At 40.9% G+C, this 18,182-nt stretch overlaps 1 protein-coding gene across 1 annotated transcript in view; it reads right to left on the bottom strand.

The window, feature by feature from the left end:
* Nucleotides 1-18,182, bottom strand: part of LOC124804670 — a 221,407-nt gene that overhangs the window by 78,353 nt on the left and 124,872 nt on the right. The window contains exon 7 of the mRNA XM_047264912.1: nucleotides 5,758-6,062. Coding sequence (XP_047120868.1) covers nucleotides 5,758-6,062 — 305 coding nt within the window. The remainder of the gene's footprint in view (nucleotides 1-5,757; nucleotides 6,063-18,182) is intronic.

Genomic DNA, 18,182 nt, shown 5'->3' with positions numbered 1-18,182 from the left:
GTGATATGTTACACCACAATGCATATTTGTGATTTGTTTGTAAGGATAATTCTGGATGAAGAATTCATGAACAGCAACACTCTTTTTCATGCTATAAATGTTTCCTTATGACACAGCTACTCTTCTTGGACCCCTCCCATCCTAACACTATCTTTATAAATCACAAGTCATTAATGCCCTGTCAAAACTGCCTGAGGCACCAAAATAATGTGGTCCAGGGCAGTGCGGAATCCCACCAATCCATTGTTAGAAGAGGTATTATCAATTTCTCAGGCATTTGTAATTACACAGACTGCCACGCAGCAATTACAGGAATTCATGATAGTCATTTGAAGAATGTAACTTTCAGAATAATCCTTCCAAAAGTTCACTGTCAATGGGCTTGAAGATTTCAGTGATGCACCATTATACTGCCAACAGAGGTGCTCCTATCTGTGCAGTGACTGCTCCCATGCAGCACAACTGTCCTTCTTCTCTGATCCCATGATAGCAACAGGACCCAACTGCAGATATGAGTTCTATCGAAATTGTTTATAGTGAAATGAGCACCGATGTCAGAATGGGGGCAGATTGTGGCAGTATGTCACAGACACAAACAACTCTTTAAAGTTTTTCATTTTGCAAAGGATATGGAAATTAATATAGTATTACATTGGTAGGAGACTAGCACTATCTCAACATCCCAGACATTTCAAATTGTACTTCGCCTAGACAACCAACCATTACCTCCCATGTAGACTCTGAGCCATGAGCAAACTAAAAACACAGTGATATACCACTGTTTCACTACACTAGTGTTCCTCCCTTTACCACATCATTTGTTTGGTGATGGACCCAATCACATTCCATTTGTAGGAGAAACAGCAGTTAACTCAGAATACAAAAAATATCACATTCACTTTCCATTATGGCTGGGAGTTATGCTACCATCAACAACAGATTTTGTTTAGACAATGTCCAAGTTTTTGGGTTCAAAATTTCTAATACAGGTATCTAGTGAGACTGTGTTACAAAGTCACCACAGAAACCCACTTCTTACCAGTCTTGAAAACCTCCATCCATTCTTTCAGGTACTGCTAATACGATTCTTCCTGTACTATTTTACTCACAAGATAACAGCAATTTTCATTTTTGTTGTCCTGATCCAGGTAATCACACTTGCAATACATTCCTTTTCTTGGGTAAGGAATGCAGGAGCTCTTGTCAGGTTCCTCAACAAGCATTACAAACTTTAAGCAGAACGGCAATATCTCCATCATACATCTACAGTTGATAAACATTATTCGTGTCCCCTCTATTAATGAAACTATCACTGATGCTTCCACAACTGTGTCAGACTAAATACTGCTGCGGCTCCTACAGTGACTGACCAGGAAAACAGGGCAACGCCCTCACTGGTCTGCCTGCCACTGCCATTAGCAACAGTTGTTCTGCATCACAGCAGCTGTCGGCAACAACAGCATTGTTTAGTATTTCATCGATGGCCAGTGATGCAGTACTGATGGTCATAGCTGCCATCACCAGCAGCAGGCACAGTCCAGCCCTCAGCACCAGCATGCACAGTTGCTCCCACCATCATTATCACCACAGTTGACAGGGTCACACAATATTTTGTTGCAGCTGGTCAATTAACTGCAGTGCAGGGTCTTTATGGCTGTTAGGGTTGAGGTCAGACTCTAGGCCCTGAGTCACTTGTGCAATTAAAACATATATTTGTGGTAGCAGCTCACATGTGACAACAGAGGTGACACAGAGACAAGCCTTTTCTAAGGGTATTCCAGCACTTGCACTGCCATTCACTCCACCAGTTGCACAGGTGGCACCTTACTAGTATGCATATGAGGCACCTACTCTTCAACATCCTAGCTGCTATCACTAAAGGCCTATCACAGCGATGGCACTGCAATCACTGTCAGCTTGTTTGTGCAACAAGCAGTGTCATTTTTACACTGTGTTGGCTAAAGTTGACAGCAATGTCACTTCTCTGACAGTGGACACATCTCCCACTGCTGATACCAGCCTACTGACATAAATACCATAGTCAATGACACCAACACCACAGCCCTCCAGCTGTCTTCACTGCTACAGCACCTACAATTAAAAAATTCAAAAATCTAAGGACCCAGGACTGCTGCATCTCCTGCCATCACACACAGCTGGGATCTTGGCAGCACTGTCTGATACACCATATGCGAGGATCTGGGTCTGCACTGTAGGCACTTTAAAGCGAGGAGATTGCGTTCCTGTTCAGATACTGGTACCATGAAAGAGTCACATTTTGAACCTCAAGTGTTCTCTCACCAATGGGTTTTAAGCCATTCTGCAAATGGTGCAAGTGGAGCTATAGAAAGAAGATGGTGGCTACTTTCTTCAGCAATATGGGTCATTTCACCTCTGTGACCTCAGAGGACACACGTCACACAGCACAAGTATTCTCGCATCCACTCTATTCGCATGAGCTTGTCCCATGTCACTTCTTCCTGTTCCAAAAACTGAAGGACAAGACTTCATGGGCAATACTTTTCATCCCATGGTGGTGAATGATGGTGCTAACACAGCAGACAGCAATGTTGTAAGTGACTCCCTTAAAGAAGCTTATGTAAAAATTGTAACAGATATAATGTAATAACATGTTATTCTCCATTTCTGCTAAAAACAAGTCACTCAACAGGAAAAATCAGGTCTCTTCCACCAAAAATTGTTATGCAATCTTTTCAAAACATTCAGGCAAAAAGCCTAGTAAAACCTTTGGCAACCAAGGCAGAGCACAATGGGAGCCAGTACACCACACTGAAAGGAGTATATCTCAGACCGCAACGTTCATGAAGTATGAGCCACTTATCACTCGAAAACTGGACTACTGTAGTTTCATATGAAAAGAATGTATGGACATCTCATTACCTGTCCCTCGACATGTGCTATCTTCTGTTGTCAATTTCTAGAATTATTTCGAAAGAAGCAGCAGTAAATGTAAGAGTTGCTCCAACTGACTGAGCCACTGTGTGCTTGCTTTGTTATGAGATTTGTGTGCATTTTCATTAGATTTGGCTGCCTGCTGTAATTCTGCTACAAATATGTCAGGTTTGTTGAGCGAGCAAGATGTTTTGGAAGCTACAGAGCAAGAATTCAATGATTCTGGATTGGAGGAAAAAATATCTGAAGAAGATTCAAACTCAGGTAAGCTGTAAATCTGCTCCAATTTTTTGGCACTAATATTGTTTCTACAGATACTGCTGCTGTAATTTCTATTTAGTTCTGTTTCATTTATTTTCATCTAGATAGATCAAACACAAATGTGCCAGCAACTTTTTAAATAATGATATAAATGGCTAGTTTTCTGGACTCTAAATTTTTTCTATGTGGCTGGAAATTGAAGTGGTAGCTCCCTGCCCCTTTGGAACAAACTCCTGATGGACAACTCCTAACACATCAAAAAAAAGTAATCAGCTTCATTCTGATATTTGACTTCATTATAATAGAAGGAAACATTCCACGTGGGAAAAATTATATATAAAAACAAAGATGAGGTGACTTACCAAACGAAAGCGCTGGCAGGTCGATAGACACACAAACAAACACAAACATACACACAAAATTCAAGCTTTCGCAACAAACTGTTGCCTCATCAGGAAAGAGGGAAGGAGAGGGGAAGACGAAAGGAAGTGGGTTTTAAGGGAGAGGGTAAGGAGTCATTCCAATCCCGGGAGCGGAAAGACTTACCTTAGGGGGAAAAAAGGACAGGTATACACTCGCACACACACACATATCCATCCACACATACAGACACAAGCAGACATATTTAAAGACAAAGAGTTTGGGCAGAGATGTCAGTCGAGGCAGAAGTGTAGAGGCAAAGAAGTTGTTGAAAGACAGGTGAGGTATGAGTGGCGGCAACTTGAAATTAGCGGAGATTGAGGCCTGGCGGATGACGAGAAGAGAGGATATACTGAAGGGCAAGTTCCCATCTCCGGAGTTCGGATAGGTTGGTGTTGGTGGGAAGTATCCAGATAACCCGGACGGTGTAACACTGTGCCAAGATGTGCTGGCTGTGCACCAAGGCATGTTTAGCCACAGGGTGATCCTCATTACCAACAAACACTGTCTGCCTGTGTCCATTCATGCGAATGGACAGTTTGTTGCTGGTCATTCCCACATGGAATGCATCACAGTGTAGGCAGGTCAGTTGGTAAATCACGTGGGTGCTTTCACACGTGGCTCTGCCTTTGATCGTGTACAACTTCCGGGTTACAGGACTGGAGTAGGTGGTGGTGGGAGGGTGCATGGGACAGGTTTTGCATCGGGGGCGGTTACAAGGATAGGAGCCAGAGGGTAGGGAAGGTGGTTTGGGGATTTCATAGGGATGAACTAACAGGTTACGAAGGTTAGGTGGACGGCGGAAAGACACTCTTGGCGGAGTGGGGAGGATTTCATGAAGGATGGATCTCATTTCAGGGCAGGATTTGAGGAAGTCGTATCCCTGCTGGAGAGCCACATTCAGAGTCTGGTCCAGTCCCGGAAAGTATCCTGTCACAAGTGGGGCACTTTTGTGGTTCTTCTGTGGGGGATTCTGGGTTTGAGGGGACGAGGAAGTGGCTCTGGTTATTTGCTTCTGTACCAGGTCAGGAGGGTAATTGCGGGATGCGAAAGTAAGTCTTTCCGCTCCCGGGATTGGAATGACTCCTTACCCTCTCCCTTAAAACCCACTTCCTTTCGTCTTCCCCTCTCCTTCCCTCTTTCCTGATGAGACAACAGTTTGTTGCGAAAGCTTGAATTTTGTGTGTATGTTTGTGTTTGTTTGTGTGTCTATCGACCTGCCAGCGCTTTCGTTCGGTAAGTCACCTCATCTTTGTTTTTATATATGATATTTGACTTCATTTGACGAGCTCTTCTGAGATGAGGCAAATCTGAGGTCTTCCACTGGCTTCAGTGTTGCTCCTTTTCAGTGTCGTAAGAATAGCACCATAATTTGTTCTCTGTAATGACTTTAGAAAAAAGCTTGGTTCATTTTGGAATTTGTGTTTCAAAGCACAGCATGCTTCCTTGTGACACTATTTCCATTCTGCAGTTAGCAGTCAAGGTATGAAACTGGCAGCCACACTTTTCATTGCCAAATCTTCCATTAAAATTTGCTGAAATGAACTCCATGTCATTCTTCACTGCTTCACAACTTCTTCAATGGTCTGTTGTTAGTCTTCCAGGATGATTTTGTGAATGTTTTCAACTTCTGCACTGGTTAGGAACTTTTACATTGGTAAGACCATGGAAGGACGACCAGAGAAAGATTTGCAATAAACAGATATTTCTCGTCTTTTGAAGTGGGAAAACAACTCAAAGATTTGAGTTTCTTGTAAACCATTTTTAACATTTAAAGAGTTCCTGTGCCAGTTTTTCCGAGCAAGAAGCGAAATTTCATAAGTCAGCATGTTCATGACAATCAGCCATTAACAAAACAACATGCACAAAAAACAACTGTCAATAAAAAAAATCATGCAACCTTTCTTAGCAATGATGCTTGGCTTAATGACTTGGGAATGGTAGCTCTGTATACTCCTAAACAGAACATGGTATTACAAAAACTTTGCACACTACAATATTAGTTGAGTTCCTTTTGGGTACCCCCTCGCATGCTACTCAAAGTGGGCAGAGCACTAAACATAATACTCCATTTTACTTAATAAAATATTACACACTTGTGACTTTTATGTAATTTATATTTTACTCAAAGAAACAATAATGATCTCCTATGCACAAACTAACCTCTTTTCCTCAGTTGTCCAGCGAAGGGACAGTTCTTCCAAAGGTGGCTGTGCTTTAAATAAATATCCAATGTCAGAAAGGGTGAAACACCACAGATTAAGCTTGCAAAGCCGGCTGCAGTTTCTTGCTAAGGGCTGCAGGACCACAGGCTGTGAATACCAATTGCTGATGTCCACATGGAGACTGAGTGCCTGAAGATATTTCAAATGTGCGATCAGTTCTGCCAAGCACTCAGTTGTCATGAAGCTCACAGGCAATTTCAGGACTTCAATCAGGGGACATCGCTCCACTAAGTTTGTCAGAGTCTGTAACACAAAACCACCACTTTTCACTACAGCATAAAAAGTGACTACAAAGCCAGATACTTTAAATTATTTAATTCTGTTCAGTGTCATACAAATTATCTCTTAAATTTGTCTTCATTTGACCAGATCCCTTTCTCCAATAATTACCTTGTTTATTCATTCTACCCAATGTGCGTGGGGAACAGGGGGTGAGGGGGGGGGATGCACTTGAGTTCAGCTAAACAGGAGTTTCCTTGATACCAAGACATTTTTATTATATGTCAATTTCATATCATTAAGTAATATAGTTTATGAAGGAATGGTAGAGAAGCATTAAACCTAGAGAACAGTGTGGATGACAAATCCATCAAGACAACTACTCAGGAACATGACCGTGGCTATATCCACCAAATGAAATAAGTGCACTGCTTTGTTGGAAGAGAATGTTTTCACTTGCTTAAGTACTTTTTTTAAAAAAAATGTTGGGAACTTTATATAGTGCAGGGCTGCAAGTATGCCTGTGATTAATTTCTCATTTTCCAACAGGTAATTGCTATACCTCACATACCAAATTGCAAAAAACTGCTGGCTGACTATTTTACCTGTTGCAAAAATCAAACAATGGAAAATCCAGGATGGAATGTAACAATACCAGAGAAGGAAAGTTGCTAGTCACTATATAGCGGAGATGCTGAGTCGCAATAGGAACAATAAAAAGATTCACACAATTAAAGCTTTCTGCCATTAAAGCCTTTGTCAGCAGTAGACACACATACATACACGCACACATACACTCACATAAACACAACTTGCACACACATCTGCAGTCTCGGAGAGCTGAGACCACACTGCGAACAGCAGCACCAGTGCATGATGGGAGTGGCAACTGGGTGGGGGTAAGGAGGAGGCTGGGGCGGGGAAGGGGAGGGATAGTATGGTGGGAGTGGCGGACAGTCAAGTGTTGCAGTTTAGACGGAGGGCAGGAGAAAAGGTGCAGAGGGGGGAGGGGATAAGTAGCGGAAAGGAGAGAAATAAAAGAAATTAAAAGACTGGGTGTGGCGGTGAAATGACAGCTGTGTAGTGCTGGAATGGGAACATGGAGAGGACTGGATTGGTGAGGACAGTGACTAATGAAGGTTGAGGTCAGGAGGGTTATGGGAGCGTAGGATGTATTATAGGGAAAGTTCCCACCTGCGCAATTCAGAAAAGCTGGTGTTGGTGGGAAGGATCCATATGGCACAGGCTGTGAAGCAGTCATTAAGATGAGGGATATCATCCAGAATGAGATTTTCACTCTGCAGCGGAGTGTGCGCTGATATGAAACTTCCTGGCAGATTAAAACTGTGTGCCCGACCGAGACTCGAACTCGGGACCTTTGCCTTTCGCGGGCAAGTGCTCTACCATCTGAGCTACCGAAGCACGACTCACGCCCGGTACTCACAGCTTTACTTCTGCCAGTATCTCCTCTCCTACCTTCCAAACTTTACAGAAGCTCTCCTGCGAACCTTGCAGAACTAGCACTCCTGAAAGAAAGGATATAGCGGAGACATGGCTTAGCCACAGCCTGGGGTACCGGGCGTGAGTCGTGCTTCGGTAGCTCAGATGGTAGAGCACTTGCCCGAAAGGCAAAGGTCCCGAGTTCGAGTCTCGGTCGGGCACACAGTTTTAATCTGCCAGGAAGTTTCATATCAGCGCACACTCCGCTGCAGAGTGAAAATCTCATTCTGGAAACATCCCCCAGGCTGTGGCTAAGCCATGTCTCCGCTATATCCTTTCTTTCAGGAGTGCTAGTTCTGCAAGGTTCGCAGGAGAGCTTCTGTAAAGTTTGGAAGGTAGGAGAGGAGATACTGGCAGAAGTAAAGCTGTGAGTACCGGGCGTGAGTCGTGCTTCGGTAGCTCAGATGGTAGAGCACTTGCCCGCGAAAGGCAAAGGTCCCGAGTTCGAGTCTCGGTCGGGCACACAGTTTTAATCTGCCAGGAAGTTTCATATCAGCGCACACTCCGCTGCAGAGTGAAAATCTCATTCTGGAAACATCCCCCAGGCTGTGGCTAAGCCATGTCTCCGCTATATCCTTTCTTTCAGGAGTGCTAGTTCTGCAAGGTTCGCAGGAGAGCTTCTGTAAAGTTTGGAAGGTAGGAGAGGAGATACTGGCAGAAGTAAAGCTGTGAGTACCGGGCGTGAGTCGTGCTTCGGTAGCTCAGATGGTAGAGCACTTGCCCGCGAAAGGCAAAGGTCCCGAGTTCGAGTCTCGGTCGGGCACACAGTTTTAATCTGCCAGGAAGTTTCATATCAGCGCACACTCCGCTGCAGAGTGAAAATCTCATTCTGGAAACATCCCCCAGGCTGTGGCTAAGCCATGTCTCCGCTATATCCTTTCTTTCAGGAGTGCTAGTTCTGCAAGGTTCGCAGGAGAGCTTCTGTAAAGTTTGGAAGGTAGGAGAGGAGATACTGGCAGAAGTAAAGCTGTGAGTACCGGGCGTGAGTCGTGCTTCGGTAGCTCAGATGGTAGAGCACTTGCCCGCGAAAGGCAAAGGTCCCGAGTTCGAGTCTCGGTCGGGCACACAGTTTTAATCTGCGAGGGATATCATGTTTGGCAGCATGTTCAGCAACAGGGTGGTCCACTTGTTCCTTGGCCACAGTTTGTTGGTGGCCGTTCATGCGCACAGACAGCTTGTTGGTTGTCATGCCTACATAGAATGTAGCACAGAGGTTGCAGCTTAGCTTGTAAATCCCATGACTGTTTTCACAGGTAGTCCTGTCTTTGATGGGATAGGTGATGTTAGTGACTGGACTGGAGCAGGTGGTGGTATAAGGATGCATAGGGCAGGTCTTGCATCTAGGTCTATTACAGGGGTATAGACCATGAGGTAAGGGATTGGGGGTTGTGTAAGGATGGACGAGTATATTGTGTAGGTTCGGTGGATGGCGGAATACCGCGGTAGGAGGGGTGGGAAGGATAGTGGGCGGGACACTTCTCATTTCAGGGCATGACGAGAGGTAATTGAAACTCTGGCAGAGAATGTAATTCAGTTGCTCCAGTCCCGGATGGTACTGAGTTACAAGGGAAATGCTCCTCTGTGGCCGGACTGTGAGACTTTGGGAGTTGGTGGGAGACTGGAAAGATATGGTACGGGAGATTTGTTTTTGTACAAGGATGGGAGGATAATTATGGTCAGTGAAGGCTTCAGTAAGACCCTCAGTATATTTTGAGAAGGACTGCTCGTCACTGCAGATGTGACGACCACAGGTGGCTAGGCTGTATGGAAGAGACTTCTTGGTATGGAATGAGTGGCAGCTGTCAAAGTGGAGGTATTGCTGGTGGTTAGTAGGTTTGATATGGACGGAAGTATCGATGTAGCAATCTCTGAGGTGAAGGTCAACATCTAGGAAGGTGGCTTGTTGGGTTCAGTAGGACCAGGTGAAGCAAATGAGGGAGAAGTTGTTGAGGTTCTGGAGGAATGTGAATAAGGTGTCCTCACCTTCAATCCAGATAGCAAAGATGTCATCAATGAATCTGAACCAGGTGAGGGGTTTAGGATTCTGGGTTTTTAGGAAGGATTCCTCTAGATGGCCCATGAATAGGTTAGCATAGGATGGTGCCATGCGGGTGCCCATAGCCATACCGCGGATTTGTTTGTAGGTAATGCCTTCAAAGGAGAAGTAATTGTGGGTAAGAATATAGTTGGTCATGGAGACTAGGAAGGAGGTTGTTGGTTTGGATTCCATAGGGCATCTGGAAAGGTAGTTTTTGACAGCAGTAAGGCCATGGGCATTAGGAATGTCAGTGTACAGGGAGGCGCCATCAATAGTAACGAGCAGGGCACCGTGTGGTAAAGGGACAGGAACTGTGGAAAGACGATTGAGGAAATGGTTGGTATCTTTTATATAGGAGGATAGGTTCTGGGTAATAGGTTGAAGGTGTTGGTCTACAAGAGCAAACATTCTCTCAGTGGGGGCACAGTAATCGGCCACAATGGGGCGTTCTGGGTGGTTGGGTTTGTTTTTGTATTTACATCATTTTGTATTTACATCATTTGCATTGCAAATACAGACTTTTTTAGGTACTTCAGCAGTTCTGTGGTATGCCCTTCCCAACTGAATTTACTATCAAGTTGTAATCCCAGAAATGTAACACTGTCAGCCTCTGCTATCTGCAAGTCTTCATATGTTACACACACACATGCTGGAACAAAATCTCTTACACGTTCTTTTCAAAGTTTACTGACACTGAATTAGCTTTAAACAATTTATTAATGTCAATGAAAATTTGATTAGCAGCCATTTCTGAATCTGTACTTGGCTTGCTATTTATTGCAATGTTCGTATCATCTGCAAACAAAACAAAACTTAGCATTTGGCATGTAACAGATGAGGGGTCATCAATGTACACAAGAAAAAGCAACTGACACAAGGTGGAACCTTGAGGAGCACCACATGTAATTAATTCCCAAGCAGATGAAGACTGACTGTTTACTCCACAGGTATTTCACAGTGACACCCTTTGGTTTCTGTTAGTTTTATAAGACTCAAACCATTATAACACTGCCAATGACACTATAACATTCTAATTTACTTAAGAGAATGCTCTGATTCACACAGCCAAAGGCTTTTGACACATCACAGAAAATACCAGTAGCCTCTAATTTGTTGTGTAACAAATGCCTTCTCTACATCGGAACTCGTACGGAACCCAAATTGTGCCTTGGACAATATATTATGTGCAGTTAGATACTTAAGACGACTCTTGAACACAACCTTTTCAGATATTTTTGAAAAATCTGCCAAAAGTGAAATCAGTCAATAGCTTGACTGTATCTCTTTATCCCCTTTCTTGTAAAGAGGCTTAAGTTCCGTATATTTTAGCCAGTCTCAAAATGTTCTGCCGATAAAGAGATTGGCTATACAAGTAACTTAAGACAAAAAACTCAACTAACATGAACATTCTTTGATTAACTTCATTGATGTTATCATAACCACTAGAATACTTTGATTTTAAAGACTTATGATGGACTCTATTTCTCTGGAAGAAGTGAGTGTCATTTCCATTTCACTGAAGTTATTTGAAGAGACTAGTCTCAGATATTCCATTGCACTGTTTACTGAACATGATAACCTCAAGCTGACAGTAACAGAAACAAAGTACTTGTTTAAGAGATTTGCAACACTACATGCACTTGTTATCAATATCTCATTTATTTTTAGAGCCTATCTGCTCCTCTTCCTTTATGGTCCCGTTTGTCTGTCTTGACTATATCCCATACAGTTTTTATTTTGATTCCTGATATAATTATACTTTTCTCATAATGAAGCTGCTTAGATTTCTGGATTACTTGCTTCAATATTTTGCAGTATTCTTTGTAACACATTACAATTCTAACACCAGGGCTGTCCTAGATAGTAGATAATTTCCTTTTTGCCCCCCATGATACCTTTATTCTATTGTTTGTATAATTCATGGTTTATTTTTAGACTTATATTTGGTTTGAGTTACGTTTAAGGGAAAACAATTTCCAAATGAGGAAGTAACTTTATTAATGAAAGCTTTGTATTTTCCATTTGAGTCAGAAGCATTGTAAACATCTATCCAGTTCGTGTTTTGGAGCAATCTCCTAAAATTCTTAATTTTCAACTGCTTTATTACCCTCCTGTACACAGATTTAACAGGTGTTATATCCTGACATGTTTCAACATTTAACATAAGTTGCTGTATGTCATGATCAGATAGCCCATTTAGCATAGGTTTTGTGATATGACTTTTTTCCCTAGATTTGTCTACAAAGATATCACCAGCAGCAGTCTCAGAGCATTTACATACCTTAGTTGCAAAGTTCACACTAGGCATTAAATTGAGTGACAGTGTTACTGATTGCAATAATTGTTCACTGACAGAGCTTTTCAATAAATCTACATTAAGATCACCAGCAACTACTATTTCCATGTTTTTTACTGTGAGATGGGACAACAGAGCTTCCAGATGTTTTATGAAGAGGTTAAAGTTTCCTGGAAGTGCCCTATATGTACTTACTACTATAAAGGACTTATTATAGAATACTACTACTACTGCACATGCTTCTAAGTGATGCTCTGAACAATATTTATTAATATCAATATTCTTGAAATTAAAACAGTTTCTGATAAATGTAGCAACTCCTTTCTCCATATTTTCTCTACAGAAGTAAGAGGCTAACTTAAATCCTGTAACACTTAACACATCTATACCACTTGTCATATGACATTCAGAGAGGCTGATTATATCAACTGGTTTTTTCAACTCTAATTCTTCAATACAAATAAGCAACTCATTAAGCTTACCTCTCAGTCCTCACATATTCTGATGCAATAAGGATAACTGATTGTGTGCACAGGCTGAATTACAACTGGTTGGACAAAATTTCTTGTCAATTTCTGAAAATCTCCAGTTTCAATTATGGGCTGTTTGTATGAACATTTGCTATTAACCCATGCAATTTTCCCTTCCCTTTCCTGTTGAGGTGAAGGGTATGCCTAGTAGAGTCCCACATGCTGACAAAGTCAACAGGAACAACACCAATATGAGACCTGATACCTGATCCAAGAAGCCATTCCAGTTCGAAATTAGCTCTCCTAACAGAAGAGTTTAAATGAGGCCAGTCATAGTGCCTCAGAACACCAGTATGTCTCATTGCTGAAGCTATCCTTACCAGGTCACCCTCAACTGAACAATTAGTGTTCCTGTATATGCTGTTGCCTGCCCCACGCACTGTTACCATGGTGCCTCCCATTGTGAAGTCTTTGCATAGTGAACCTACATCCTCAGTCACCTGGTACAGACTTGCACTAGGTTTTAAAAAAATTGTGACCTAGTAACCTGACCCTAGTTCAGACTGCAACAGTTGGCCAACATCTCTACTATGTGAACTACCTAACAACAAAACTTCCTTTTTCTTCACAACTTTTGCTGACTTCTTACTTCTTAATACCTTCACCACCATGTGCGTCATATTTGACGCACATCAGTTTTTCAGTTTTTGCCTTGTGCATCACATTCAATCACGTGAAGGTTCATGAGTATTTGCCTGTGGTGCTTACATGATCAAACCTGCATTGAAATCAAATGGGTGTCACATTATACCAGCCAGTGGTAAAAGGATTGTGATGTTGGTTTTTTAGTGGGAGCAATAGATGACAGGAATTGTTACCTGTAGTGTCAGTGTGTGTTCCTTGCTGGCACTGACATTTTGTTTACATATGTGGTGTTGTGTAGTGGTTGTTTTCAGTAAGATTTTATGGATGTTCGGTGAAAAACGGATTCACAAGAGGAGAAAATCTGAAAATGGTTGGAGGAATCAAGTTTATCTGATGAATCACTGTTTGGAAGTGGTAGTGATTCTGGCCCAGGTTACCAAGCTCATTCCTTGAGTGATAGTAGTAGTGATACTTGCAAGTTACAAATAATACGTCTACAAATGGGGCAAACAAAGTTTCATCTTCCACTGAAAAAGACAGTGAAAGTGAGCTGTCAACTGAAGAGATCTCTTGTGATTGTGGGCTCCCTACTTCACAAATAAAGTGGTCTGATATACAGGGAAACCTAAACAATTTTGTTTTTTCTGGTAACTGTGGAGTAAGCAATGCACTTTTGGACAATCTACCTGCAAATATTTGTCCCATTGATGTTTAAAATTTTTTCTTGATGAAGAAATGTGCAATTTCATAGTGAATGAAACAAACCATTATACTGAGCTGCAGAAACATTATCACCATCATCCAGACTGACTTTATGGAGTGATATCACCACTGATGATTTGAGGAAATTTGCGGAGCCTACATTTCAGATGGGGCTTGATCATAAGCTAAGAATGGATGAGTATTGGTGCCAGAATCCGCTTCACAAAAACCAGGTGTCTTCCATTAGGTCCTGAAATATGTTTGATTTGTTCCTCAGTTGCATACATTTTTGCAACAATGAAAATATAGATGAACATGATAAAATGTTCAATATCAGGAAGTTTGTAAATCATCTGAACACAAAATTCCAGGAAGCTTTCGTTCCATGTGAAACTGTTTTTATCGATGAAACAATGGTTCTAGTTCGTGGATGATTATGATTTCATCAGTACATTCCTTGATAACGTTTTAAATATGGAATGAAATTATATACTGTATGTGATGTAGGTCGATGTACTTGGAATGTTAAAGTGTATTGTGGAAAAGAAGTTATGTTATATATGTAACAACAGCAATTGTTTTAGAGTTAAAGGATTCGCTTTTGAATTCTGGAAGGACACTCTTCGTAGATAACTTTTACACTTATATGAACTTGGCACACATTCTTCTAGAAAAACAAACTCATCTGATGAAAACACTCTGTGCAAAAAGAAGGGGAAATCCGAAAACTATCATCACACAAATGATGAAGAAGGGGGAAATAGTGGTTGTGGAAAGCAACTCAAAGGTGGTTGTTGAAAGTGGCGTGACAAGAGGGACGTCATTTTTATGACAACCACACACAAACCTGAGCCTATGGCAGTGAAAACTAGGAGAGGTGAAGTGAAAAAAACGAATGCAATTGTGAATTACAATGCAGCCAAACCCTACAATGATCTTTCAGATCAAAAGAAAACCTATGGCTCATGCTTAGAAAGTCAGTGAAGTGGTACCAGAAAGTGGGCTTTGAATTACTATTCAATACTACTCTTGTGAATGCTCATACTTTGTATGTTCAAATTACAAAACAAATATGGGTATCATTACTTTCTGTGAAGCTACTGCAAATGCATTACTCGGGATTGATGATGTTCAGGAGACATCAATGAATGGCAATCACAAACTGGTTGAAACTCCAGTCGGAGGACGTTGTAACAGCTGTTACCACAAACTCCCCAAAGTAGGTGGGTGAAAGCATGCTATCTAACATAGGAAGCAGGTCTCATTGAAATGCCAAATTTGTACTCAGAGTTTCATGTACATGGACTGTTTTCTTGCAATGCTTAATTGTGTAAAAATGTAAGGTTTTTTTAAAAAATTAAAGCAATTATATAACAGCTAGTTGGAGCTTTTATTTTCCAGTAATAACCTCTTCCTCAGATATATGAGTGTGCATCAGGAGTGATGCACATGGCCATATAAAGCTTCTAGTTTAAAATGGGCCATGTGTATCATATCTGATCACATCATATTTATCAGGTTAAAACCAATTTTTACAATATGTAGAAACAAAGTCATGGCCAAACTGAAATATTTACCAAAATGTTGCCAGTGGTCATAGTGTTAAACACTTTTTTAAAGTTTGTTGTGTCCTGTCTACTCCTACATCTACTTGTGGCTCATCAGTGGCCAACTGTGACAACAGATTAAACCTGTTATCCACAGTAACAACAAAACTGCTTTAGAAAGTCCTATTACTATTTCTTCTATAACCTGTTGTCACTTCCCGCCTCTCATTTCCCTTCTCCCCCCTTAACCTTTCCAGATCTTGTTTTGCCTTACCTAGTTTCCCCTGAAGGGCAACAATGTTCTCCTTCCATTCCACTATCTTCCTTCTCTACAACAAATCCTGCAAAGCCAATGAGCCTTGTTCATTTCCACAGTTCCAGTGCCACTACAGTCACCCACATGAAAGAAACTGCAACAACCCTCACACTACATCCCGGAACTAATAATCGTATGGTAAGTCATACACTTCCCACTCATGGTAAACAAATTTTAGTTTTAGTCTAAATTAAGCAAGAATAACTTCTTAACTACTCAATTAATTTATTAAATTTCTCAGAAAGTTTGGGCCTAAAGTTTGGATACTAATTCAAAACTTTTGAAAAAATAGAAACAATTAAATCTGTATAGTTTAACAGAGAATTGAGCCTACACTATATGAACTTTTCACTTATTTCCAAACTTTTTCACTTTGGCATTTACTAGAGAGTCAAATGGATAGCATGTAACAAATACACAGACAATGCAAACAGTATTTTATAAACTTACAGTATATGATAATGTAAACAAAACCTAGGACAAAATTCGCACCTATGATATGTTTTCTTTTTCCAAAAAAAATCTGCAAATAAAAGTGAAACCTTCAATAGATAACTAACAATAGGTACTAATTTACTTATTTATGATATAATATTGCCTTCATTAATTGTTATTACACATTTATCCACTTATCTTTATGAGAGATCTGAATGTAGACAACTCATCAATCAAAGATGTTTTACCTGTGTGACAAGGATTCAACACATCCTTGGTAAATTTCTGGAGGTATGTGGCACTGGATGTCTCTGTGCAGGTAACACAAATTCTGTATATTATGGGCCAGTGGTTTGTGGGCAGTGTGCTGGCATCTGATAGTGTCTCATATTTGTTCCATCAGGTTCAGATCTGATGGATTTGCTGGCCAAGAAATTAAAGGGTTCACTATCACTCTCAAATCTCTGCAGCAATATTCTGGCCTTGACACAGGCAGTTTTCCTGCTGAAAGATGCCATCACCATCAAGGAAGACATCAAGATGAAGGAATGCAGATGGTCCACAGTAATGTTCAGTGCCCACAGCTGTCATGGTGCCTTTGACCACCACCAAAGGTACCATAGAAACAAAAGTGAAAGTTGCCTGTAGCTTAATACAGCCTCCACAGAGCTGTATCCACACTGCTGAGCACATTTCAAGCTGCCGTTTGCCTGGATGATGAAATATTTGGACATGATTAGCAACCTAGTGTAATGAGAAATGTGATCCATCCAACCTGGAAATGCATTTCCATTGACCCAATGTCAATGATACCATGCCCACTGCTATCATAACTGATGATGTCACTGGGTCAACATGGGGAAATGCAAGGGTTTCTGCTGTGGAGTCTCATGTTGAACAATGTGCACACAGCAGCAATTTCCAAAACACTTGGGTTTCACTGGCATTGTACTCTGTCATTAGATCTGCCACGGATCACAGCCTGTTGTGCTTAACACAGTGGGCATGCCTCCAACCTCTGCATTCCTGTTGAGGAGTGTATGTCCAACATTTTATCTCCCACTAGTGGTATTACTGCCTATCAACCACTTTCCACAGATGCTCACAACAGCAGCATGTGAACAGCCGATCAGTTTTGCCATTTCTGAGATGGTTCTTCCCAGGTGCTGGGCCATAACAATCTGTTCTATGTCAAATATATCAGCAAAAACAGTCAATTTTTGAAAATACAATGTTGTAAAAAAATTAGTATACCCTTTTAGAGGTTTTGCTCAAGATTTATTGTTGCATCATTGCATATGGAGTATGTGAAATGAGTACATTTATACCACAAACAGTTCTGAGGTACGAGATATCTACCAATGCCAAAACACCCACATTAGTAAGTGATGTAGCTTTTCAAAATATTGTCTATAAGGAAGAAAGATATATGTGACACAACGTCTTAAGATCTTGCACTTTTTTCTTCAATAAGTGGCACTTTCCTTTCAGTATCTGCTAATACTTACAACTTTTTCTCTATTCTAATACTCTACCTTTCCCTTTTGTTCTCCTTTTTTTCTTTTTTGTCCTTTTCCAGTGACTCTATATAACAAGAAAGAGCATTTTTCATGGCATGTATCAACTGTTATGTTATTTCAACTTCTGTTATCCTTCTGGAAGATATAACAGCATCAAAAACCTGCTGTAGAGTACTGATGCATTTCCATGAGAAAGTGTGGAAATAAATCTTACAATACACTTTTACTCAGGAAATTCCTCTTCCCAAATAAGTTTAAAAGTTTGATCTAGTGGTTATTCAGTCTACTTTTGTTTCATTTGTACATTGACATTTTCTTCTTTTATTCTTGGTAGTGCAATAAACTCCTTAAATTGGTGCTCAGCATTATCAGCCTGCATCCCAGAAAGCCATTCTTTCTCAATCAGAAGCTGAAAGCATTAATGTACATGAATGGTTGCTCATGCTGTTTTGAATGCTTCCAAATATGGATCTAAAAATGAAATTGCTTGTATCAAAGGAAATTTTTAATGGTGACTTCTCCATTAACTTCTGTAACAGTAACTTAATCCAGATTGAATAGTCATTTTCGAACTGCAGCTTACGTACATCAATGATGCCTTTAACCTTCTTTAACTCATTTTTTGTTGCTAAAGCAAGATAAATACTATTTGAAGGAATAAAATTACTTTACATT

This window comes from Schistocerca piceifrons, chromosome 7, assembly GCF_021461385.2.
Source record: "Schistocerca piceifrons isolate TAMUIC-IGC-003096 chromosome 7, iqSchPice1.1, whole genome shotgun sequence".
Classification (NCBI taxonomy): domain Eukaryota; kingdom Metazoa; phylum Arthropoda; class Insecta; order Orthoptera; family Acrididae; genus Schistocerca; species Schistocerca piceifrons.
Note: the sequence above shows the minus strand (reverse complement) of the source record. Positions and strands in the feature narration are given on the sequence as shown.